We start from the raw sequence: 27,032 nt of genomic DNA on the forward strand, positions 1-27,032 counted from the left end.
TGTGCATTCTTATTTTTGATGAGAGACACACTGAACATCAGTCCTGAAGAAATGCAAGATTTGAATCAAATAAATAAAAGATGCAATAACATTTACAGCATTTAGGTCCTGCTCTATTTTAAAATCTAAACTCTTAGTTTACACGAGAACAAACATCCTATTGCTCAACTTAGAAGTGATATTATTACTGTAAGGTGGTACATTTTATATCATTACACACTTAAGCGACTTTGTGCTCATTTGTGTTGCAAACTGTTTACACCGCATACATGAATTAAACTGCTCTGACCGTGACCTGAATTCACAATGAAGACGAGGCACAAACTCCTACTGTGAACTGAGGCTGTACTTCTGAGGGGTGTGTGTGTTTTTTTATTCATACCATGTTACTGACTGAACCCTCATATCCCAGGCTGTTATTTCAGGCAGAGCTTGTTTATAAGGTCCTTGGTTTATTAAAGGTTCAAACTGGAATTGTTTCAATAATTTAAGTAATAACTCCTACCTTGAGCTGAGAGAACCACAGCAGATTCTCATGTATGGCGTTGACAAACCAGGCCTGAGTCAGAGCCAGCAGCCCAGCCAGTAACAGCCCTGCTGCCATGGAAACACGCTGTTGCCAAGGCCACCAGGGTAGAATGTCTGAACCGGAACAAGTACCGGATCGTCCAAGCAGAGAAACCCCCCTCCCTGCCCCTCTCCTGTGTGGCAACGCTGTCTCGGTACTGTTGCATCTCCCTTCAGCTGGTGCAAGTTGCGCAAACACCAAATTATGTTCAAGATGGCTCAGCTTAACTCTCTTACGGAGCTCCATTGCCTGGGAAAACAGAGATTATCAATAACTTCTTGGATCCTTTGATGAGCTGGATCCAGGTAGATAAACGTCATGCTCCTGGGTTAAGCTAGAACTAATCCAAATCCATTACGGAAACAAATGTCAATGTGGTGTGTTTTTCTTTTCTTGAAGTCAGTCCAAATAAATTAGCTTTTTAAATGCTTTAAGTTGCTTGCCAAAGGATATGCAAAAGCTTTCTCCGAGGGAAAGAGCAGCTACTTTTTCTCCCAATCCTTCTTTTGAGTCTGCCCGAGGCAAAACAAGCCTTGGCTTTTCACCAAGAATTCTGATGAGATGACTAATCCTCAGTTTAAATTAAGGTCAAAGAGAACAGGGCTAGTTAACAAGTTCACACATTGCTCATTACCCTGAAAGCTAGTTCACTTCTCAGAAGGCACCAGTCCTCTCCTCTCGGTTAACATTTCCTCTTTATAAGTCTTTGAATAACTCCCATCTCTGTGATGTGGTGCATGAAGAATTCAAGCGAGGGTCCATCCAGTATTACTCCGTCTTCCCTTTGCCTCATGTCCTTTAAAGTCTCAATATGGTCCGGCCTTTGCCTCCCTTGAACTCCACCAGAAACTTAAAAACTGAGAGCAATCTTTTTCAACAAATCAGCGACTAAGTACAAAGAGAAAAGCAAACATAAGGACTGAGCCTCAGTGCGTCTGCGAACAACAGGACAGGCTGTGGATAAGGGGAGCAGCCAGTGGGAGGGAAAGAGAAGGGAGTTTACTACTGTTGACCTCTTGTCTATAAAAACACACATGCATACAGGAAAAGAATAAGATTAGGTGGGGGTGGGGGAGCAGCAGGGGGAACATGCTGGAACATCATTCGGAAAATGTAGGGAACATTTGTCAGAGACTTTGTGGATCTGGAACCGGCGTTCAGCTGTGAGCACATGTCTGAAATAAACTCGGCTAGGCACTGCGGTCGGCATGGACATTACTTCACACCTGATGAATTCAAGGGGTTCAGATTAGCCAGCTGTCTCACTGCCAGCAGAGGGGGGTGATAATAAGCATTGTAAGTGTGGATGTGAAAGAGAGAGAGAGAGAGAGAGAGAGAGAGAGAGAGAGAGAGAGAGAGAGAGAGAGAGGAATGGTGAAGGAGTGAGAAGAATTTAATTTGAAGAAAAACCTCTAGACCCTTTTGTCTCCCGTTAATATTGATAGCACTCAAATGTGAGCTTTTGACAACCTGTCCCTTTATTTTACAGCTTCTCCTCAGTCTCCCACTGCCCTGCCACCATCAGTCATGTAAGGTCAGATCAGTAGCAACAAGTGCAAACACTGGGCAGGCAGGACTCCCAACTTGCAGATTACTTTCCAGCATGTTTGACAGTTCTTGCCATCCTACTTGACCTAATGACACGAGAGCATGCGTGTGTGTGAGACAGTCAGTGGAAGAGTGAAAGTGATAGGAAGAGACAGTGGATCTCTACAGGCAGGAAATTAAATACATCATCTTAGCTGGCTGACGGAACAGCAGCAAGTGGTTCAAGGGAAGGCCAGAGCGAGCAACCTAAACTGTGTGTTAGCTGTACAACACACAGTGCAGCATTTTTGGTGGTTGGGAAAAGTGCTGCATTTGTTGATGGATAATGTAGCATGTAATCCTTGTAGACTTTGAGCACATCCAAAGCAACCCAGCCTTATATGAAAATAATTCCTTTTCCCTCTGTTCAGGCTCTTTCACCTCCAGTGCGCTGGCAGTTTTTAAAATCCAGATCTGCCTCCACAACTTAATGATCTGATAATGCTGGTATTGAGTTTTAGTGTAATGAAGAACAAAACTTGGAAAAAAAGAAGGCCCTGACACATTTGAGGAATATGTCTTGGTGTAGTTTTTTAAAAAAAATAAGTCTTTCACCTTTTGTTTTCTCTGCAATCACAAATTATAATTTATCAAAACGCACGATTCATGTGCTGTCATTACCTGCATTAGATAATTTTAGAATCTTAAAAATAGCACTTGCATGAGTTATGAGCTGATAAAAATCACAATATTAAGCTTATTTGGTTGTCTGATAAAAGAGATAAAACATATCTGTAAGTGATAACAACTAAATAAAAAATGCAGCCAGGTATTGTTACAGAGTACTGTCAGACATAGGTGTCAGGTTGCTAGGGAAAAGGATGTAAACAACAACTACAATGGCATATAAAAACTCCATAAAGAGGGCATAATCAGCTCAGTATGTGGACTGCAGATATGCTTCTGCATTGCAATGTGACCAGAAGCACACCATTTGCTGTATAAAAGAAGAGAACCCATAACCTTTCTCCTTGCCACTAGGAGTTTAATAATGTCACCAAAATCAAAGTTCCAACCCTCACCTATGGTCATGAGCCCTGGGTTGTGACCGAAAGAACAAGGTCAGAGATACAAGGGGCTGAAATGAGCTTCCTTCATAGGGTGGCTGGGCTCAGCCTTAGAGATAGGGTGAGAAGTTGGGACATTCGGAGGGAGCTCGGAGTAGAGCCGCTGCTCCTTCACATCGAAAGGAGCCAGTTGAAGTGGTTTGGACATCTGATTCGGATGCCTCTGGAGAGGCTTCCGTTGGAGGAGGAGACCCCAGGGTAGACCCAGAACTCGCTGGTGGGATTATGTATCTCATCTAGCCTGGGAATGCCTCAGGATCTCCCAGCAAGAGCTGGAAAGCATTTCTGGGGGGTGGGATATCTAGAATGACCTGCTTCATCTGCTGCTTCCATGACCCGGCCCCAGAGAAGAGGAAGAAAATGGCTGAATGGATGGAGGGAACCCAAATCATCTAAAAATGGTCGATAGTAATGATGGAATCCAATCAAATTCCAGTAACCACATCCTTGTGAAACACCCATCAAGTCACAGAGGTCCCTTTGACTCCATAAGAGGGCAATTGACTCTTCCATCACCCATGAAGGCATAAGGGTCATAAGCCGTATATCTTCTCGTCATGGTGGTGTCTCTTTTTTTGTTGCCCTCTGTGTGTCCACCTCTGATTTCTGCTCAAATGCCTGTTACTGTTGTTCTGGTCGCAATGTAGCACCACTGACCAAAAGTGGTAGCAAAAGTATACCACAAAAAAACCACCAGCTGCAATCCAAACTAATGCTACTCAATTGAAAGCTAAAAGAAAAAACTATTAACACTTGAAAACTGGCAGAAGCGACTGCAACAGGCTACATTCACTCACATATATTAAAATTCTTTTTAAAAACAACTGAGGGAGCTGTGTTAATGTCTGTCTGACTCTGAACACAGCCTAAGGGCCAGGTTATATAAAGAGAACTAATTTGTACAAAGTGATTGCAGTCAGTCCTCCAAAAAAAAAAGTCACACTCAGTTTTCCACATCTTGCCAAAAGCAAAGCAGAGCAATAAATAAATAAAAAACAGAGCCAAATCCAGTGTATTCTCATATTCACACACCTGGCTGAGTGAAAGGTAAAGATGGTAGTGGGCAATTTTCCATTCTAAACATGTACAGAGAGTGTCAAAACCCCATATACTGTTGCCTTGAAGGTGTTATGTCTGCCCTCCCACCAGATATTGGACATGTTGCAGACTTCTGTCAACCAAGAGAACAAGACATTTCTCTGTTGGGGTATTCTAATGTTAAAGGATATCCTTAGATAAACAGTGTGAATCTGCTAATGTGGATGCATGTTGATTTCATTTAGACCCTACCATTTTCCATTTTAGCCTGCTCTGTGTGAACACAGTCTTTGGCAGTCACTTTGATAGCATTAACAGAAGGAAACAGTTCACATGCATGCAATGTGCGATGATGTCAGCCAGGAGCCCTCTTATGTGGGAACATTTCGGGAAGATGTTCACCAGGCCTGTAAAGTGACCTGTATTTATTATGAATGAAAGCATCTGTCTGTTTCCCTTCACACACACAAACTGGAAAAAAAGGGAGCACAGGACAAATAACTGTGTCCATATAGATTCGTCCCAATTAACTGAATGTGCTTCGTTGTCTCCGTGCTGACATTCACAAATTATCCTGTGCACACCGCCTCTATGTGGTCGAGATGCATTTCACATTTGCAGGAGAAACAGATGAAACACCTGGCTGGCAATGCAAATTCCCAACAGATGAGATAAATTGATTGTTTGTTATTATTCTTCACTGGCTCCTCAGTTCTAGACAAAAAGGAGTGAACATCCTGTGATTAGGACAGTGCTTCCAAATCGAAACCAATATATACAGACGTTTCTTTGCCGTGGAATTGTTGCTAGTTTTGATTTATCAATTACTGCTGGCAGAAAACAGTTTCCACCAAACTGTAAAACTCGAATTTTCAAGCAGATTTAGACAGACTTGAACCATTTCCTCAAATTAAAACCGGCAGTCAATTTAAAGCCGGATAATGGCCAGGGGCATGGTCAACACAAACAAATGAAGGCCAGGGCTGAATACAGGCTGATCAAAAACCCATGGCAGATGAACCCCTGGTGACTGTTATTTGATACCCATTAATGTTAATCATAATGTACATTTCTACCACTTCAATGATTAATGATTCCAACAATATAAGCAATGCTATTTTCAGCACTTTGTTGTTCTTGATCACTCTTCCAAAGTACTATTGTCCTGTTTCCGTCACTGTGGGTGTATGTGTGTTCATGTCTCAGCCAACTGTCTTCCTTTAATCTCACCCAGCTGTTATTCCATATGGTATGCCTTCAAATGTTTAACAATACAAGTCCTGCTAAGAAATAGGGGGTTTCTGTCTGTTAAAATGCTGAAACGGACGTGTTGAGCCTGTATTAACAGCATAATGCAGCAACTTGAACAGGAACAGATCAAAACATGAGCAATTACATTTATCAAACGGTGGGAATTAAAATAAAGGCCACCTCTAATACTAGCCTGCTTTAAATAAAGCCTGTGACTTTCTGACGCTGAGGTAAACAAAGACCACAGTTACTGTTAAAACGAAAAATGGTAAGTGGCTTTGAAGGAAGCTATTAAGACAACATACTTATGAATATGAAATCCATTCCTAATTTCAATCATTTAATGGTAAGTACAGAGCCCCCAGGTGGTTTTGTCCAATGACAACTCCAGTAAAGGTTATTAAAACAAGACGGATGTGAAGACAGACAACATTCATTTATGCAGTTCTAAAGCTTAAACTGCATTGCTGCCTTTAACGTTTACTCATAAACACGGCACACTTGTCTCAAAGGACTTTTTTTTTTTAAATCTTACTATCACAATACCGTTCAAAAGTTTGGGGCCACCCAGACAATTTAATATTTTCCATAAAAACTCACACTTTTATTCATATGGTAACATAATTGCACAAGAGTTTTCTAATCACTAATTAACTTTTCAACACGATTAGCTAACACCATGTACCATTAGAACACAGAAGTGATGGTTCTTGCAAATGTTCCTCTGTATCCCTATGGAGATATTCCATTAAAAATCAGCCGTTTCCAGCTAAAATAGCCATTTACCACATGAGCAATGTTTAGACTGTATTTCTGATTAACCACGTTATCTTCTTCAAAAAACTGCTCTTCTTTCAAAAATAAGGACATTTCTAAGTGACTTCAAATTTTGAACGGTAGTGTATATGGCTGAGAGCACATATGTCAGTCATACCTTCTTAAATGCATGAATGACATTTTCCCCAAAAAATGAAAGAAAAATACGTATTTGATATATTTTAGGGTTTTTTTCCGCTGAGCTAAAAATGTACCAAACCCTTATTTATAACTGGGGTGGATGGCATTGTGAATTTTGTGTACCAATATCATGGACTTTTTAGTCTGAATATAGTGATTGTATCAGCCATTGGTTTGTGAACCACTATTTTGAAGTCTAAAGTTTGACATTTGGCAGTCGTCATCTTGCTGATTTGAAAACAGAAACAAGAAAAGCACTCAGAGTTCTCAGTCATATCATTTCCAACAGAAGAAATCTAGAATAAAAAATGACCTTGCGCTGAGAAAAGGTGTGTGTTGTAGATGTGTGTTATGTACAGATACGGAATCGTGTGACCTCAACGTGTAGCGGGCGTCAGGAACTGATGAAACTCAGAAACACCTCCACAATTTAATCAATTGTTCCTTGTATGATTTCTGATGGATAGGTCTTGAGTCCATAGCGGCCGATTTGTACTAGAATCGCAATCATGTGATTGTCAGCAGGCAGCTGAAGTAGTGTTCATTTGTTGTCATAGCTTCATCATAGATTCTTTAATAAAAATCTGTGGATCCAGAATATACGCTGCATCACTCCCAAAATCTAATCACTTGGTCCTTGTGTCATTTCTGATCTTCCCTGAAAGTTTCATCCAAATCCGTTGGACCGTTTTTAAGTAATGTTGCTAACAGACAAAAAAACAGATGGACAGACAGACAGACAGACAAACCAATGCCAGTCATCACATAACTCTGCTGAATCAGACAGACAGACACACAGACGGAGACAAACAGAGGGACAAACATATGCCAATAGTCACATAACTTTGCCACTCTTTGGCAGAGTAATAACTGAGGGATGGATCTGACTGAGAACTCAGGGAAGTTACATGAAGAGTACTATTATGTACTACATACTGGTGTGGCAAAGAAAGACTACACCGACAGCGACCTGTAAATTGTAAGGTAGAAAAGCATATACTGCTTTATCATCTATTTTGATTTAAAAAGGGCCTCACATTCATTAGGAAAGCTTTGTAAGGTAAGAAATAGGTGAGCAATAGGGATATTTTCTCATGGATTTCTATAGCCAGACCTAGTTTTATATACAGTTTCACTTAGTAATGTATAAGTTTAGTTCTTTCCTTCAAAGACTTCAGGTTAGTATCTTGTGGATAGCTGTTGGTGCAATGCATTACTTATCTCAGATAAATTTTTCCTCTCCAGTTCAATTAAAAAAAAAAATCAAATATAAGTAGTATTTTAGGACACTTGTTAAAATAATTATAGGTATAATTAGATTATTTCAACGAACTGCTAATAACTATATGAGCAGGTACTGTGGGCTTACCACGAGGGGAAGAGTGGGTCAGATTGTGGTTTCTGTTGATGGAGATGTATTAAATTTACATCATTTTTCAGAGCCAGAAACTATTAAAACAGCAACAATTGTCCCATTTTAAGCTTTGAGAAAGTCCTTTAGTGCTCATCTGTGACATGTCATTCTTTTGGGGAAATGACCTGAATTCAAAATCCCTTTAGTTTATAGGTCACATTTTTATTTGACAAAAATAAAATCTTTGAGTAATCAGAGAGGTATGTACAGTCTATAGAGCCATCAATCCCTTCCATTCAGTCATCAAGCTTTGTTTTTTCATTTTTTGATTGATGGCATTATAACTGTCTGAGTTCTCTCTCCTGCTAGTCCTGGTTGTGTTGTTTCTATGGAGTTTAAAGACTTCATGCTACACTCAAAAATGAGCCCAGACTGAGAAAGCAGGAGCAAAAAAAGTCCCAGAAACTGCTTGTGGTTCAGAGGGTTAAACTCTACACCGCTAGCTATCTCATGAACCTTCAGAGCCATTTTTACACCAAATGTTCTCCTACAGTGTTGTATCACCAGGTGCAAACCACACAAAAGGAGACTAAAACAAGCCACACTGAAGCGACTTACTCTCCTTGTCTCAGTTGACTTCTACATCTACCAAAAGAAATAGCACCAAAAACAACACAGCAACAGTGTTCTTTTTAAAATTTTCCCCAGTTCCGACACAGAAATCTGTTCTGCCATGTCAACCAGCTCAACGTCTGCTTTATATATCTCAGTCTGCTGAGGCTCTGGAAGAGGCATTTAAAAATGACATCACATTTGGCAGGGCACAGGGTTCTGTTGCTGTACAACACTGAAAAGACTTTAAAAGCAACTATGTAACAACCCTGATGATTCACGTCTCCGTGTGGTTCATTTTACAGGCCTGGAAAACAATCCTGCTCACGACGTGGAAAAACAATCATCCCATTTCATGACGAAGTGTTTATGACGTGTTTGCAGGCTATATCAGACAGAACACTGAATGAGGAGACGTCTCTGATTGGCACATAACAGTAAATCTATGTTCCCTCTTGAGATGTGCATAAATTGTGGAATTTTTTCAGCTATTAAATTTTCAAACTGGGAGACATTTTCCATCTGTAAGTATCCACATCTGTGATATGGTTGATGAATCTTGCACATGGAAGTGGAATCCTTAGATAACCTCCTTATAAAAGTGTCAGATACATCAGTCCAGTCATCTTTACTGCTCCTTAACAAGAAACTTATAAAAGATAAAAGAGTCCACATGTTTTCGACATTCCAACATTATCTTACTGGCATCACCTCACTCACTGTTAAACTGCCAGCAAGACATAATGTCAGTAAGTGTACAGTAATCATCCAACACCTGATGCATACATTTACATAATGGCACATAATCACAAAAGGCCTCATCACATAATGGTTCACCATAGATATTCTACAAGATTTAACAGCTAATAGCATCCACAACTCTTGCAAATAGCCATATTTAGACATTAAGATGTAAAAACTGACAAGAAAAGCACTCAGACTGCACAGTACTCCACCAAGACTGCTCAGTCGTATCATTTCCGATGGCTGAAATCTTGAAAAAATTTGTGGCAGAAATCACGGCACCATAGAATTTGGCCATTTAATATAGATGTACCCACAAACAACATGGCCTTGCGCGGAGCACAGGTGTGTTTTATGCATGTGTGCATTATGAACGGATACTGAAACGTGTCACCTAAATATGGAACGGGAGGTGGGAACTGATGGGACTCGGAAATACCCCTACAATTTAATCAATTGCTCCTTGTATAATGTCAAACGGTTAAGTCCCGATAAGTCCACAGCAGCTGATTTTACGTAGGATCACAATCATGTGATCAGCAGCTGACGTAATGTTCACTTGTAGTCATAGTCACAGTGACGCCGTGCCACTATCTCGCAGTGATACAGAAATCATTAACAAATCCATGGCTCCAGACTGTAAGCTGCATCACTGTCAAAGTCTAATCAGTTGGTCCTTGTGTCATTTTTGACCTTCCCTGACAGACAGATGGACAAACGCCGATCGTCACATAACTCCACTGAGGTGCCGCCTCCTTGACGGAGTAAAAATGTGATTTCTGCTGCCTTCCTCACATTAATGTTACACAGTGAGATTCACTTTTGCCAGCATTGATTAATTTCTCCTAATATGATGCATCATTTTACCTCTGCTGTGAAATGTATCAAATCACAGGCCCTAAATGCAGCCTAAAAGCAATTTAGAAATTTACAAGATAAAGGATATGTTCAGATAGACTGCCTTGCCTTTCTTTGAAAAAGCATCACAATTCACAAGAAATCTCCATGATGGGTTATTAGTCTCTAAGGTTCGTCACAATATTAGGCCAAATCAACACTTCATTGATCTCTATTCATTTTTCCCACTGCCTAATTTCTGCGCCCACCATGTAACAAAGTCTAATACATTTGCACTATATTATCAATAACATCCAAATTACATAATAATTGCCACCTTTTGTAATAAAAACTTTGTATTCAATATGAAATCATTTTCACTGTGTATTTTTTTTTAAATTATTACAAATTAGAGTTCCTTTCCAGGATCTTTCTGCATAGAGTTTGCATGTTCTCCATGTCCATGTGTGGGTTTTCTCTAGGTACTCCAGCTTCTTCCCACAGTCCGAAAATGTGCTGAGGTTATTTGATTATTCTAAATTGTTCATAGGTTGAGTGCGAGTGTGATTGTTTGTCTGTATATGTAGCCCTATGACAGATTGGCGACCTGTCCAGGGTATCCCCTGCCTTCACCCCAAGTCAGCTGCAATAGGCTCCAGCCCCCTCCCCGTGACCCCAATGAAGCTTAAGTGGTGTATAGATAATGAATATAGATATTAGAGTGAGCCCTGCAATAGACTGGTGCCCTGTCCAGGGTGTCCCCTGCCTTCATTTTAAATCAGCTGGGATATACTCCAGCTCCCCACAGCCCTACAGAGCAGGGGTGTCAAACTCTTGCCTGGAAAATCCAGACTGACTTTATTTATGTATTAATATAAATACAAATAAAGGCAGTCTGGCATTGCGATGACAGGAGACGATTTCAAAAAGGAGGGGCTAACGAATGCAGCTTGAACGAGAAAGAACCAATCAGCGTAACACGGATGTGAAGCACAAACAAATTGACCTTGAAGTCCATGTAGTCCAAACAACAATGGCATGCAATAACAATAGGAATAAGGGGTTGTAGTTGGCTTGGGTGTGGAGAGTGCAAGTTAGAGGTTTTTTTGTTTGTTTTTTTTGGTCTTTGTAGTGTGAGTGTGGGTGTGTGTTTGTTGATATGATAGTTTGAATTAGGTCGGGTAAAGGAAAGTCTGTAAGTCTACTGTCTGGTCCACACTCCGGAACAGAAGGTGGCGGTAATGCACCAAGAAGTTGGATGCCAACCGCCGTAAAACAAGAAGAAGAAGAAGAAGAAGAACAATGGGATGCAGCTGAGAAAGCGTCGCGGTGAATGATTACTGCCGTTTTGTCACAAAAATCTGCAAATACATGGGGTACTCTTAAGTACAACACTTATTTTTGAAAAGGCTACGCAACAAAAGACTCCTTCCGAACGATTAGCGGTATTAGGAATAACTTTAAATTGGAGACCAACCAAGTCGGTGCGTATGTGTAAAAGTTGCTAAAATTTACTCACACGTTTGGAATGGGATTTTCCTCTGTACAAACAATGGCAAGAAGCCGAAAGTAACGAGCCATCCACTGCCTCATCGTCGGAAACGTCAAGTGAAAAGAGGCAACGACTAACACCATCCAAAATGCCAAGAGACCACAAAAAGATTCGCTTTGGCCCCCCTCCTCCTCCTCCTCCTCCGGCATCATCTTCGAGGCGCTGAAGATGACGCAGCATTAACTCCCACCTCCCGTGCTATGATTGGTCGTACCAAACTGTCCCGGGAGGGAAACGCGATTTAATTCGCCCAATGCCAAACTGACTCTCCTGTATCTCCTAACATGGAGATAGGAGATTACATGGAGATTCAGTTTGGATTTTCCAAGCTAGTCAAACTCATCTTAGTTCTGGGGCCAGATATGACCCAATTTAATATGGAATGGGCAGGACAAGTAAAATCACAGCATCATAACCTATAAATAATGAAAACTCCAAACTCCATTTCTCTTTGTTTTAGTGCAAAATAGTATATTCTAAAAATATTCACAGTTAATTAACTATCTTTTTGCAAAACATTATGAACTGAAATTTCTTAAGAAAAAATATATTCAGTTTCAACAATATTGTGCCTCAGTTTATCATTTCAGATCACAGTGTATCTACAAAGGCACAAAAATATTTAGTCACCGGTATCTGGAACTGAACAATATAGTATTTTACTTGATGATCAAAACAACTTGTCAAGATCTAGAAATGATTTTAAATTTACATTCATTTACACATCTGTGTAGCAATCCTGAGCACCACACCATACAAACTAAAGTGAGAACTGTTAAGGAAGAAGATTACGTTGTCACCTTGCCTTGTAAATGTATTAAATTTATACGTAAAAAATCCATAAAATTTGTGGCAGTACATTGGACAAATATAAAGTAGCAGTTACTTTTATTAAAAAATTGCAGTTAATGTCATCTCTGTAGTTTTTTACACTTTGCAACTTCACCCCACGGGTCAGATTGGACCTTCTAACAGGCCAGTTTTGACCCGTGGGCCTTATGTTTGACACCCCTACTCTAGAGTATTATGCGGTGTATAGACAATGGATGGAAGGATACTATAGTGGTTATTATATAATATTGGACAAGCATCTGTTTGATGAAAATCTAGTAATATGACCCATGATGTCAAAGAAAAAAAACTAAATGGATGTCTTCACTCATAGAAATAATTGTATTGTTAACAGCAATGTGTACTTTGTGCATTCTAGCATGAATCCTACTGCCATAAAATTAATTGGAAAAATGTACCATTTGTTCAGTAAACTAGCAGCATCTTCCAGATTTTAAAAAAAACAAAAAAACATTGAAAATAAATTTTTTTTTAAAAGAACTCATCTATGATTTTTGAGTCCTGATTCAAAGGGTTCACGGATTAAGCGACTTTTAGGACCAACAAGGAGTCTGTTTAGGAGATACACAGCATAGTGACGAAAGGCTTCTTCACCAAGTTTAGTCCTGGAGCTGATCAATACTAACAGCCCACTCTCACTTAACCTGTGAGGCCTTGCAGCAGTGTACTCCTTATACATGTCTGTCATGTATTTGGTCCCACTCCATGTATTGATTCATAAGCAAGCAGCAATGCCTTATATTTTATATTCTGTAGCTGTCAAGAAGCCAGTGCAGCGACTTAAGAGTCAGGGTGATGTGGTCTGACCTTTTGGTCCCTGTAAGAAGTCTCGCAGCTGCATTTCAAATCAGCTGAAGCTTTCTAACGGTCTTTGTGGTGAAAAAAAACTGATTGTGTTGAACACTGCTAGAAATAAAAGGTGTAAATGAGTTTTTCCAGGTCTGCTTTTGACAAAGTCATAAAAAGCTAATACCTGCTGCTTTTATGTGGCAATTTAGACTAAGAATTAAGTTATTTTTGACGAAAAACTGCAGTCTGATTCAATATAATAAAACAAAACCTTACTGAGGAAGACAACTATTTTGATTGGTTGTTAGATAGTGAACCGTATTTTTATATTTTCATTATTAAAAAGAAAAAGCACAATTCCTGTGTTTTGTAATAACACCACAATCCGTAATTACAAGAGTATTACAAAATGTGACAGCTGCCTGTATTTTGTAGAGTTTCTACGTGATACACTGTTTTACATCATATGTTGTTACACCCCATCAGTGGCTGAGTGTCTGGCGATGGCTCACATCATGTGATTACTGCTGTTTTTATGTTTGTAACATTAACACACTGAAACAGCACCAGCTCTATTGGTTGACTGTTGCCTGCAGGGCCACAGACTTTTCCCAGACATGTGACTCGAAGTTGCAGAAAAAGCACAGGCGTTTCTCAGGACATTAACAATGTCTGTCCCTAATCAAGTGATGAAATAAGCCAAGACAGAGTGACTGAGCAAATATGCACCACACCAAGATATAACAGAACCATGCATGTACATTCATTTTGAATATGAGACATTTAAATTGTAGTTTTCTGCTGAATTTCTAATTTGTCTTCTGCACCAATTTATGTTTATTTATGCAGATTAAAACACTAAAGTCATGCATCCGGTGGTAAGTTAGAATATAATGGAATATCATGCAGTAATTCTCTCAGGAACTCTGTATTGCTTACAAATATAAAACTACTGCAGATCTTTTTTTTTTTTTTAACCCATGTAGGAATGATTTAATATTCTATCTTTGTCTTTTGTTTGGGGAACTTACCTATGTATTTGCGCATTTGGCACCTTTTGTTGTTAATGACACAAACTCATTTTAATTGATTTATAAACCCCTTGACTTTAAAAGCTCTTTCGTGGTTAAGCAGGATTTCTGTTCATATTCAAAACTTTCTGCACAATCACAACATGCTGAAAAATAAACAAAAAAAAAATAACAAAGCACCCCTGTCAGAGGTATTGTTGAATCTATGTCTTAAGAAATGTTTTCAACAACAAAAAACACGAAAAGCACTCAGAGAGCGCAGTACTCCGCCAAGGCTGTTCATTCCCCCATATGGCATTGTCAGAAATGCAGCATTTGGGTTTTTTTGGAAATGTTTATTAGTTATTGATGATCAGAAATCATGGCACCATAGAATGTGGTCTTTTAATATTGATGTACCCACAAACAAAACTGCCTTTCACTGAGCACAGTCATGTGTTATGCATGTGTACATTATGTACGGACACCGTATCACGTGACCTAAATATGAAGCAGGTGGCGGGAATTGATGGGACTCGGAAACACCCTCACAATCTAATCTACTGTTCCTTGTATCAAGACAGACAAACCAATGACGATTGTCAAATAACTCTGCTAAGGTTCCGCCTCCTTGGCAGAGTAAAGAAAGCTGTGGCAACCCCAGATCTTATCAGTCAAACTCAAAGTTTCAGTGGACAGAATTTAGGTATCTGAGTACAAGTGAAAGCAGCATTGTCACAGATGACAGTAACTGCTATATCTGGCAGCGGTCGGTCCCTAAGAACGTTATCATAACATGAAGTTTAACTTGTTGCTTTCAGCTGTTTGTAGGAGTCTATCCTCTGACTTTATTGCATAAACAAACAGCTGCAAAATCCACAAGTCTCCAAAGAGTTTCACACTTTAATGCATAGCACAACACAGCAGAAACATCACTAATAAGTTGGTCAGGTTTAATAGCAAATCATACTGTGAACATTTCTCCACTTCAGACAGCTGAGCTGTCACATAGATTAAATGTTTATATGCTACAGTTAAGTCATTTGTTACACAGCTGAATCCTGACCTTCATCACAGCTTGATTTTATTTTGCTGTCAGAGTCTGACGCGTTGACAAAAGTGAAAGTATTTTTCTGACAGTTTTTTTTCAGGAGATTTTTCTTTTTCACGGCAGGATATCTGCAGCACTGACATTAATGTGTGTATGGATGCATTATAGAACATCGTTAAATCATAAAAATAGCTGAAGATATGGAAAGAGGTTGCCTTATAACCATGAAAATGCATTTCAAGAATTTTTAGTAGTGACATAAATAAACTACAGAGGTCTTGCCTCAGTGTTGTCGGATTTTAAAACTGAGCAAATAGCAACGACTGAAAATATGGTGATTAAGTTAGACTTATGTACAAGAATGAATTATCCTGTGAACCTGTAAAACAACCCAACCCAAGAAAAGGATTTATGAACAGATCAAACTCAAGCAAAGAAGAGACTTGAGAGTGAAACTTAGGCCTGCGAGTTCACGTCTGGGGCTTGTGTGTGTATGTTGGTGGGTGATGATGGCCTGGCATGCTAAAATGCAAGCCTCAGCAGAATTTCATGCCAGCAGTATCTATCTTGCAACACACTGGTGGACATCCAGTGGGCGTCTAATAGACGTTTAGTCGAAGCAGGCGCAACACAAGCAAGGTTCTCCCTCAGCATCTCAGTAGGCCATAAAAAAGGAGATGTTTGGAAGTTTACCATGATTAGATTACACCCTCAGAGATGAATAAATTCAAACATAAGGATAGAAATATCCCGATTGGCTTTTTAAGACAGATGGGTTGTGGTTTTCCAGAACAGAAGAGAAGTGTTTGAAGTAGTTTGCATAAGTACATTACCATTCAAAAGTTTGGGGTCACCCATGAAATTTTATGCTTTCCATGAAACTTCACACTTTTATTCATGTCATGTGCTGACATAATTGCACAAGGGGTTTCTAATCATCGATTAGCTTTTCGACACGATTAGCCAACTCAATGTACCATTAGAATACAGGAGTGATGGTTGCTGATATGGGCCTCTGTAACCCTATGTAGATATTCCATTAAAAATCTTCATTGAAAAAAATTGTTTTTTCTTTCAAAAACAAGGACATTTCTAAGTCACCCCAAACTTTTGAACAGTACAGTATATAAGACAATGTAACATTTTGTGCAGTCAGCTAAAATCTCAAGGTTTTACTTATGTTTGTTCTTGCAACTTGTTGTATTGGATAAACCTTGTTCCCATCAGACTCTGAAGACTGAAGTCTTTTTCTTGAAGGTTTTTAAAGGGGAACTTCGTTTTTTTTCAACCTGGGGTCTGTTTTCATATGTCATTTCATACATGTGAGTGATGGAGAAATGAATTTTCGACATAGCTCCAGTATTTAGCCAGTCAGGCAGCTTCACAGCTCAGCTAGCAGCTCAGCTAGCAAAAAGTATGGGGCAACTTGCCCCCCCGTGTCAAAGTCCACCCCAACGTGCTTTTTTTCCCACACTGACCGGCTCGGATAGTCTCAACGAGTGTCCCATAACATACTGTGGGATGCTGCTGCTGACCTTCCTCCAGCCCTCTGCTTCCAACTCCCCTTATTCACCAGTCAACTCTGCATCGCCTTCAATATACTTGTTATGCTAACTTACGTACTGTTTGAATTTTACTGCTAGCTATATATGGAGTATGTTTAATGTCAGAGCCATACATCATAAGAGTAAACTATGAGTCAGTTTTCAATGTTAGCTTATACTTTGTTTGTGTCACATATCCTGTCATACATGTATCCAAATGTGTGTTGTGTTTTCCTTGCTTTCCCACCCCTCCCTCTTCTCCCATCCCTCCCCCTTGCCCTCCTCTGTCCCTCTCAACCCGCCCAGCCAGCAGGCAGATGGGTACCCCCTATATAGATCTGGGTCTGCAGATGGGTACCCCCTATATAGAGCCGGGTCTGCTCGAGGTTTCTTCCCTGTTAAAAGGGTGTTTTCCTTGCCACTGTCGCCTTTGGGCTTGCTCTGGGGGTCAGGCATATGGGTTCTGTAAAGCGTCTTGAGACAATTTGACTGTAATTGACGCCATATAAATAAAATTGAATTGAATTGAACTGAATTGAACTAGAGATGAGAAGTGAACGAAAACCTCCACATTACTTGGCGATCACTATTTGTTGTGATCTGTATCCAAATCCCAGGACGCTAGAAAGCAAATCTCGTTCCGAAATCGCGCGATAGCTCGCACCAAAACCGGTGTTTTGACGTGAGCTATCGCGTGATTTCGCGAGCCTGCCTGGCTAAATACTGGAGCGATGTCGAAAATTAATTTCTCCATCACTCACATATATGAAAAGACATACGAAAACAGACCCCAGGTTGAAAAAAACTGAAGTTCCCCTTTAAAGATACTAATAGTTGATCCAGAACCAATTTTTGAAGAAGTTGGTGGACAAAGTTGTCAGATCATCACTGATCCTTATCTGGCAGACTGAGACTCAACATAAGGGTGAACGTCTTCCCTTAAAATGCACTTTAGCATCTCTTTTCCTGGGCTATTTTGAACAGTGGTCACTCTAATACAAAAATATTAACTGCACATTGTATTAGTTCATGCGTTTCAGATAATTAATAACATTAACTCCAAAATAAGAAACACTTGCATTTCAGTATGCAACTAGTTAATGTTCATATTGACAGTTTTCTACTACCCTCTGCGCTCTACAACAGTGTAACAGAATCTCTGAAATTCAGTTACGGCCACAAGATCTCAGCAGCCTCATCTGGCCACCTCAAGGTTAACTTTCTGGAGGCTCTACTGATAAGTACTAACTAACAGATGCTGGACAAAGTGGAAAACAATCGTAAACTAGAAAAGCACTCGGAGAGCACAGACCTCCGCCAGGCCATCTGTTTGTCTGTCTGTTTGTCTGTTTGTCTGTTAACAGCATAACTCAAAAAGTCATGGACGGATTTTCACCAAATTTTTACAGAATGTCCAGAAGGGCAAAAGTAACAATTGATTAGATTTTGGAGGTGATCCGGATCACCATCTGGATCCAGGATTTTTTTGAAGGACTCTGTACAATTGAGAGATGGCCGCCAGGCCATGACTTTTTGAGTTATGCTGTTAACAGACAAACAGACAAACAAACTCCAATGATTGCATAACCTCCTGGCGGAGGTAATAATATAGTCAAACGTTTATTTAGTTGTAGAAATGAGGAAAACTACAGCAACCATATATGAATTTACTGCCTGTCTGCCTTAGCTGAAATCTGAGTGCCCCTCTCTGAAGACCTCTCCTGGCCGCATCAATAACATTTTTCAAGTTTTTTATAAGAGGGCTTTCTTCTCCTTTGTACAGATTGTACAGTGCAGAAATTGTAGCGTGGAAATATGGGAAAGGAGATCAAGGCAATGACATGCAGCAAAGGACATTTTGGACCACGCATTATGTCCCGTAACCACTCTGCTACTGGGTCATCCCAACAACTTCTCAAGAGAAAAACACCTGAACTAAAGATTGGAACAGTAAAAGGTTTTTACCTTGATGTTGGAGAACCACAAGTCGTTCTCATGTAGAGTAGCCACATAGATACAGCAAAGCAGGCCAAGACCAACAGAAACCGACCACCCAATCGATGTCCAGATTATAGTCCCCCATGACCAATCACCTGCAACAACATAAACATGTCACTTTGTTGTTTTTGCGGCGTACATTAAAAAAAGGCCCACATCACACCATTTTTTTCTTTTTGTTTTCTATAAAGGTCGCTTGTACAGACAACATTTTGAGGTGCCAAATAGGGAAATGCAGAAGTGCAATTAAAAAATTATAATTGTTGATTGCTGAATTCTATTTAGCAGCTTTGGTTTAAGGATTGTATTGTTGTGCGTGTTGACTCAGTCCTGGGTGCTGGACCAACTTCTTGTCCACCACATCAGAAATAAAAAGCGTTCACACCTGTTCAGCCTGACTGGAGGGTGGAATGAAAAGCTGGCCTTCATAGAGAGATGAAAGGCTCAATATCACTTAAATATGGAGATAAGAGCACACATTTTCAGACAGTCTCCGCTGGAAAGCACTTATGGTGTTATATTCAGACACTCAAAAGTGACAGAAACACCTGTGTCAAGTATGAAAATGAGAGAGCAGATGAAAGATGCTCTGGCTGTTTTCTCACCTCTGCACAGCTGGACAATCTCTGCAGGAAGTGGCTATGAATGTTGCACTGACAGTTTATGAAACCTACATAAATGGTTGGACGCAGTCCTCAGAGGTCTGACTTAGCACGCACACGTGCATGTGTGTGTGTGTGTGTGTGTGTGTGTGCGGCGTCAGAATCGTGTCAAAACAATCAAAGCAACTCGCAGCAACGTGTCTGTACACGCATGATTATTTTCTTACGCGTGCGTGCGTGCGTGCGTGCGTGCGTGCGTTGTCGTGTGCAGATTGTATTTCACGCATAACAAGAAGCTGCGTGCGTATGAAGCAGCGCGTACACGCCTGTCTGTCACTGTTTGACAAATACTATTACGCGTTCACACACGCGTGCGGTCGCCATACACAATAGAACGTTTCTGCACCGTGCGTACCAGTCCGCCTCACATGAGCGTGTCGTGTAGTTGGCCTTTTCATTTTAGTCAGCCAGGGGAGGCAGCAGTGAGCCATACTGACCGAAAAGAAGAAGACGAAGAAGAGTCTCCCCTTTTCGACCGAGGCCGTTCCGGTTCGAGGTTGGAGTCGGTGGCCGATTCGGCTCCGGTTTTTTGTTTTTCAACAGGCGGTGGGCCGCCTCCGGGCTCCAAAAACTGGGACTCGCACCGGCCCCAACTCGTTGCTGGGCCAGAGGTGGCCCGAGGTGAGAGCCCAGTACGTCAGGGGCTGGGGTTACAGTCCGACCGTCAACAGCGGAAACACAGAAGCGCCGTTTTTAAACAGCCGAGCGAGCAGCAGTAATGTTCAGTGTTTGTGTTTTAAAAACCGGTAAATATAGAAGCAAAATCCAAGCAGCAACGGTCTGAGGAGGAGACCCAAAGCTTCCTGGAACTGTGGTCTTCATATTAAATTCAGTGGAAGTTAGAGGGAGCCTCTTGGACCACACCAGTGTTCGAAACAATCCAGTGGGAGATGGCTACAGCTGTACGAACGGAGCCTGACTAACTCCTCAACAACTAAAAAGTTCAGAAATGACGACAAGAACCAGAAAAGGCAGCCGGGATGCAGCAGTTTTTGGCCAAAAAGAGCCCCAATTTTTTCCGGCTGCATTCCGTGATTCCAACCAGGTCCCTGAACGCAACAGCTGAGCATTCCGTGATTCCAACCGGGTCCCTGAACGCAACAGCTGAGCAGGAGTCGATGCAGGCCGCAGTACCGATCATGATAGGTAAGTTTTATTTCTTAAACACCCTGCTGTTAGTCGACTATGAATACGCCAGCTACAACAGATCCACATCAATATTATGAACGTTACGCCAGCGAACGTGGTCCGGACACAGGATCAGAGGTCGACTATTTGCTAACCAGTTAGCCACTGCTAAGCTAGCAAGCTATGAAAACCATCTTATAAACCCTGAGAAAAGCAGCAGCAATATTTCATTACCAGACCTGTATTCACAACCTCCCATGTTGTTACACAATGGCCCATTAATCATATTGCTGAACTATATGATAATCATTGAAATTTCCCTTGAAGAACCAATAAACTGTTTAACATTATTAATACGAGTCTAAAACTTATTCAAAAGATCAAATTAACACAATGAAGTGAGGAATACTGGTAATGTGCAGCTATTTTTATAATTTCAAGGTAAAATGCTGATTGTTCTGTGATTTTCCAGTTTTGCAGATGTGGAAATTCAATGCATTCATTACTTATACACAGATTTCTTTGATGGTTTTTAGTTGTTGCTCAAATATATCAAGGCATTTAGCACTGCTGGAAATTATTACAGGCATTTTTTGTAACATGTTCTAACATTGTACGGACAAATTAATAATTAATGGAGAAAATGGTTTTAAATTACAGATGCTATCAACAACATTTCTTGTTAATTTTATTTAGTTGTCGGCCTAGGATGATGAGGTCCAATTACCAGGATCACTACTCTGCAGCTTACTGGTTCCGTCCTGCAGCTCCTTCATGCTGTCCTCCTCGCTACAGACCAAATCAAGTAAGATTTTGATTTAATTAATAAACACCATACATTTACAATAAAAAAAATCAAGTAAGATTTGTTTAGACTATGCAGACATCAACATGATCAATATGTTATCTTTTGGCCCATCCTAAAATCACAAAGTACAACATTTATTTTAATCAATCAATCAATCAAAGTTTATTTCTATATGACTTTTCTTACATAAAGTAGCACTATAAGTGCTTAACAAGTTAAAAACAAACAATATAAAGACAATGCCCCACATCCCTCCCAACTCAACTCCCATCATACTCCCTATCAACACACACACACGCAGACAGTCATACAGCCACGCACACACACACACTTCTACAACAGAAATAACTAGAAAAGCACGCAGAGAGCACAGACCTCCGCCAGGCCATCTGTCTGTCTGTCTGTCTGTTTGTTAACAGCATAACTCAAAAAGTTATGGACGGATTTTCACCAAATTTTTACAGAGTGTCCGGAAGAGCAAAAGTAACAATCGATTAGATTTTGGAGGTGATCCGGATCACTGTCTGGATCCAGGATTTTTTTGAAGGACTCTGTACAATTGAGAGATGGCTGCCAAAATCCGTCCATAACTTTTTGAGTTATGCTGTTAACAGACAGACAGACAAACAAACTCCGATGATTACATAACCTCCTGGCGGAGGTAATAAGTTAACTGTGTTCATGAATATAGAAAATAATTACTGACAACGAATGCTGCTTGGGTGCTTCTATGCAGGATAAAGGAACCAGGATGCTACTGTGGATCTGCTGCAGTATCTGGGGATGTCAGAGGAACGGTTCTTGAAACAGATCTGAAGACACCGAGACCTGACCACTGCCCTGCTCCAGAACATCCAGAGGACAGATGAAAATTCAATCACCTTTGCTGGACTGATGGGACGCATGGTGTCGGTGCTGGAGCGACTGTCACAGAAATAAACTGCATTGTCCACTATTCCTGCCTTTTATTAGAAAAAGGCAGGAATATTTTTTATAAATTCTTTTCCTTCTTAGCTATTTAAGTACACTGGTATTTTACTCTTGCACTTTGGGTGAATACAAATATATTTGTGATGAAAGATGCGTGTTTTGTCTATAATCTACAGAGATTTTATTCAGTGTTAAGTGCACACTTCTACATACACACATTTTGACAGATAATCAGTTGTGCTTTTCAAGCAGATTTCATTCTGAAACATATCAGCAACATACCGGTATGTTGTTTATTACAACATATGTCACACCAAGCTGGATAAACTGCACTACTGCAGCAGATATATTATTTAAGTGTGCTTACATTACATGTCTACATACACTACTCACAAAAAGTTACTCAACTTTCAGGTGACATTTATGGAAATTGTAAAAATTAATGCTATGGTGATATTAAATCATGAAAGTAGGGCATTTAAGTAGAAACATGCAATAGTGATTTCCTCATCTCAAACAATTTATTAAAACAAAAGCTAACATCAGTGAAGGGTATATCACAATAAAAATGTCTCATGACAGTTTGCACAGAACAGCAGCTTTCAACTGAAATCTGGTACAGTTGTGTCCCACCAGTAGCGTGATCACGGATGTTCCCAGACAACAGCTGACCTCTGTCTCGTAATTAAGATCATCTATAAAGGTAAATATAGATACCATCATCAATCTATTCCGTTTGTTTAACCGCTATGTAGGTTAGCCGCAGCAAGACGGCATATCTGTGTGTGAATGAGAGGGACCCAAGTGGAAGAGTGAGGTTACAGGGAGAAGAGATCAAGAAGGTGGAGGATTTTAAGTACTTAGGGCCAACAGTACAGAGCAATGGAGAGTGTGGAAAAGAGGTGAAGAAGCGTGTACGTGCAGGCTGGAACGGCTGGAGAAAAGTGTCAGGTGTGATGTGTGATAGAAGAGTTTCAGCTAAAATGAAAGGAAAGGTTTACAAAACTGTGGTGAGACCAGCCATGTTGTTTGGTCTGGAGACAGTGTCCCTGAGGAAAAGACAGGAGGCAGAGCTGGAGGTAGCAGAAGTGAAGATGCTGAGGTTCTCTTTGGGAGTGACCAGGATGGATAGGATCAGGAATGAGTACATCAGAGGGACAGCACATGTTAGAGGCTTTGGAGATAAAAGTCAGAGAGGCCAGACTGAGATGGTTCAGACATGTCCAGAGGAGAGAGAGTGAATATATTGGTAGAAGGATGCTGAGTTTCCCACCGCCAGGCAGGAGGCCCAGAGGAAGACCAAAGAGGAGGTTTATGGATGTGGTTAAAGAGGACATGAAGGTAGTTGGTGTGAGAGAAGAAGATGCAGCAGACAGGGTTAGATGGAGGGAATTGATTCGCTGTGGCGACCCCTGAAGGGAAAAGCCGAAAGGAAAAGAAGAAGTTTAACCGCTATTTAATGGATGCAAACGTATTTGAGGCTAAGTAGCTAAGCTAAATGAATTATGGAATAATAATAATAAACGTCAGAAGAACTGCAGCCTAGTGGCTCGGGGCTGTGAAGCCTGAGAACCTAATTTAAATAATAATAATAATAATAAAAACTGGGTAAGTTTATCCCCGTGTTTTGGAACAATAGCGCCATCAGCTGGAACCGAACAACTACACGACGCGCTCATGTTACTCGTTATGCTGCGCACGGTGCAGATCAACAACTATTGTGTACAATCAGAAATTGCGACCGCACGCGTGTGTGAGCGCGTAAAAGTATTTGTCAAACAGTGACAGACAGGCGTGTACACGCTGCTTCATAGGCACGCAGCTTCTTGTTACGCGTGACAGAGTTCGCACACGTCATTTCCGCGTACGTGTGAGCGCGTGAGCGAAATGTTCTATTATCTTCATGTGAGCGTTAAGGCGTGCGTTTGTAAAAAAAACGCATGAATTTTACGCGTGACCGCTCTGCGTAGTGTGATTGCCGGTGCGCAGCAATGATCACACGTGAACGCACGCGTGAACGGGATGCCATTATAAGTCAATGGGGAAACTGCATTACGCGTCAGGCTTGGGCTGGACAATATTTCAATATCAATATATACCGCGGTATATTTTTATTCAATAACGGTGATATGAGTTTTAAACATATTTTCGATATTTCGCTATAGTACATTAGAGTATGTAATTACAGCGTTTTACATGCCGTTCAAGCAAGCAAAGCCCCACAGCGGCAAGCTACAAAATGAGGGCCCATGACCGTAATGTAAACGTGACTGAACAAGCTACCACAAGCGAAGAAAAAGCTGACGAAATAGTTGATAAGAGAGGAAAAACTAATTCAGTGGTGTGGAAGTGGTTCGGCTATGGAAAATCCGATAAAGTTCAGGTTTCAGTGTGCTGCAAAATATGCCGGAGAGTCGTGCCAACTAGCAGCGGGAACACATCGAACCTGTTCCACCATCTGAAGCATTTCCACTCGATAAAGTATGCCGAGAGTCAGAAGATAAAGCACCATAAAAACTTGAACCAACCCATACCTGAAGCATCACCCCCAGCAGCAGCGACAGCAGAGTCAAAAGAGAAGCCCATGCAGCAAACGCAGATCGCCGTTTTCATGCCTTATGACAAGAACTCCAAACGCCATAAAGACATAACCAAGGCCGTCACAAACTTCTTTGCTAAAGACATGATGCCGTTTACTACAGTGGAAAACGTGGGCTTTAGGAAAATGATATCAGTCCTCGACTACAGATACGAGCTCCCCGGACGTAAATATTTTTCACGCACAGCCATACCTGCACTTTATGGTGAAGTGAGAGAGAGGGTGGAGGAGCAGCTGAAGAAGTCCGTCATGAAATTTGCGACCGCAGCTGACCTGTGGTCAAGCAGAACCTCTGAGCCTTACTTGAGCCTGACGGTTCATTTTATTGACCAAGATTGGAAGCTTGTCAGCTTATGCGTCCAGACGGTCTATTTTCCCTAGTATCACACCGGCGAAGCTGTTGCAGCCGGACTTAAAGATGCGCTTGCGTCCTGGGAACTCAGCGAGGATCAGCAGGTCTGCATCACCGCAGATAGCGGGAGCAATATTATCAAAGCCGCTGAACTAAACTCCTGGACAAGACTAGTGCTTCGGGCACCGACTAAACTCTGGGTCAGGAGCATTTGTGTTTGTCGTTCACTCTTTTTTGTGTGTATTGCAGCAGTTCTGAGCACTTTTTTTCCTGGTTGAAGCACCTTTGTTTGAATCTATAACAATGGCATAACTGTATTGTAGTTTAAAGTTAAAGCTATTTGTATTGAAAAAGGTGAGACTTTTGTGTTTATTTGACAGGGATTTCAAATTTCTTAAATAAAAAGGTGAACATTAATTTTTGTAGTTTTTATTTCTAAAATTTTACACTGGAGGTGCGTCCTGTCAAAATAATGTGCATTCTTAACAGTTTATATCGATATCGGAATTATATTGTTTCGACCAAAATTAAGAGCTATATCGTGATAAAAGTTTTAGCCATATCGTCCAGCCCTACATCAGGCGCACAGGCGTCAAAGTACGCGCGCGTGTGACACGTTCAGTTGATAGCTGCGCACGCTTTTTGACACGATTCTGACGCCATAGTGTGAGTGTGTGTGTGTGTGTGTGTGTGCTAATAACACCCATGTTTTTTCTGTAATGGAAAAATGGCAAGTAAGTATCCACTGTCTGTTGTAAAAGTGACTTACTGTTTCTCATGTGTCTACAATATTACACCTTTTTCACACCAAACACTTTGAATTGTCATAGATGGTGAAGCAAACTTGTCATTAACATGATATGCCCTTTCAGACATGCACACCTTACTGTTATTCTGATGGCTGTGGTGGCAATCGTATTCACCGGTCGCATGCAGTCGCATTAGTCAACGAACATACAGAATGCATCACTTGATGTATGTCCAATCTCACATCTGTCTCAAATACTGCACACGTACTGTGGCTCTCACCATTTGTAGGTTTGAATAAAGCTGAGAGGAACACAGCGAAGGAGTTCAAGTATCTCGGGATCTTGTTCATGAGTGATCATGAGCAAGAGATGGACAGGTGGTTTGGTGCGGCGTCAGAAGTTATGTGAGCATTGTACCCAACCGTCATGGTGAAGAGGGAGCTGAGCTGCAAAGCTCAAAGCTCTCAATTTACCAGTCCATCTAAGTTCCAACCCTCACCTATGGACATGAGCTCTGGGTAGTAAACAAAAGATTGAAGCCGTGGGTACAAGCGACCGAAATGAGCTTCCTTCGTAAGGTGGCTGGGCTCAGCCTCAGAGACAGGGTGAGAAGCTCGGAGAACCAGAGGGAGCTTGGAGAAGAGCTGCAGCTCCTTCACATCAAAAGGATCCCACTGACGTGGTTTGGACATGTGATTCGGATGCCTCCGGGGAGACTTCCTTTAGTGGTTTTCTGAAGATATCCACCTGGCAAGCAACCCCAAGATGGACCCAGAACTCACTGGTGGGATTATGTATCTCATCTGGCCTGGGAACGCCTTGGATCCCCCAAGAAGAGCTGGAAAGTGTTGCTGGGGGGAGGGACATCTGCAACGGCCTGCCTCGTCTGCTTCGTCTGCTGCCTCTGAGACCTACGGTGGCCGACAAGGGCATACGCGCCGCAAACAAAAAAACGCAATACAAACGGCCAAAACGCAATACAAACGATCAAAA

At 41.0% G+C, this 27,032-nt stretch overlaps 1 protein-coding gene and 1 long non-coding RNA gene across 5 annotated transcripts in view; one reads left to right on the plus strand and one right to left on the minus strand.

Annotated features, from left to right (window-relative positions):
• The window catches only part of dpy19l3 (dpy-19 like C-mannosyltransferase 3), a 106,432-nt gene that overhangs the window by 74,116 nt on the left and 5,284 nt on the right, over nucleotides 1-27,032 (minus strand). For 2 of the 4 annotated variants that reach the window (XM_051944933.1, XM_051944932.1), the window contains exon 2: nucleotides 18,779-18,906. In XM_051944933.1, the coding sequence (XP_051800893.1) occupies nucleotides 18,779-18,906 (128 nt within the window). Of the gene's footprint in view, nucleotides 1-505; nucleotides 1,478-18,778; nucleotides 18,907-27,032 lie in introns of those variants that run through there. The other 2 variants (XM_022212475.2, XM_022212474.2) reach the window with 2 other exon arrangements.
• On the plus strand, nucleotides 19,963-22,689 carry LOC127532985 (uncharacterized). Its single transcript, XR_007940594.1, has 3 exons — nucleotides 19,963-20,619; nucleotides 21,298-21,406; nucleotides 22,146-22,689. It is a non-coding gene; the product is annotated as an uncharacterized LOC127532985 (long non-coding RNA).

The sequence above is a fragment of the Acanthochromis polyacanthus genome, chromosome 2, assembly GCF_021347895.1.
Source record: "Acanthochromis polyacanthus isolate Apoly-LR-REF ecotype Palm Island chromosome 2, KAUST_Apoly_ChrSc, whole genome shotgun sequence".
Taxonomy (NCBI): domain Eukaryota; kingdom Metazoa; phylum Chordata; class Actinopteri; family Pomacentridae; genus Acanthochromis; species Acanthochromis polyacanthus.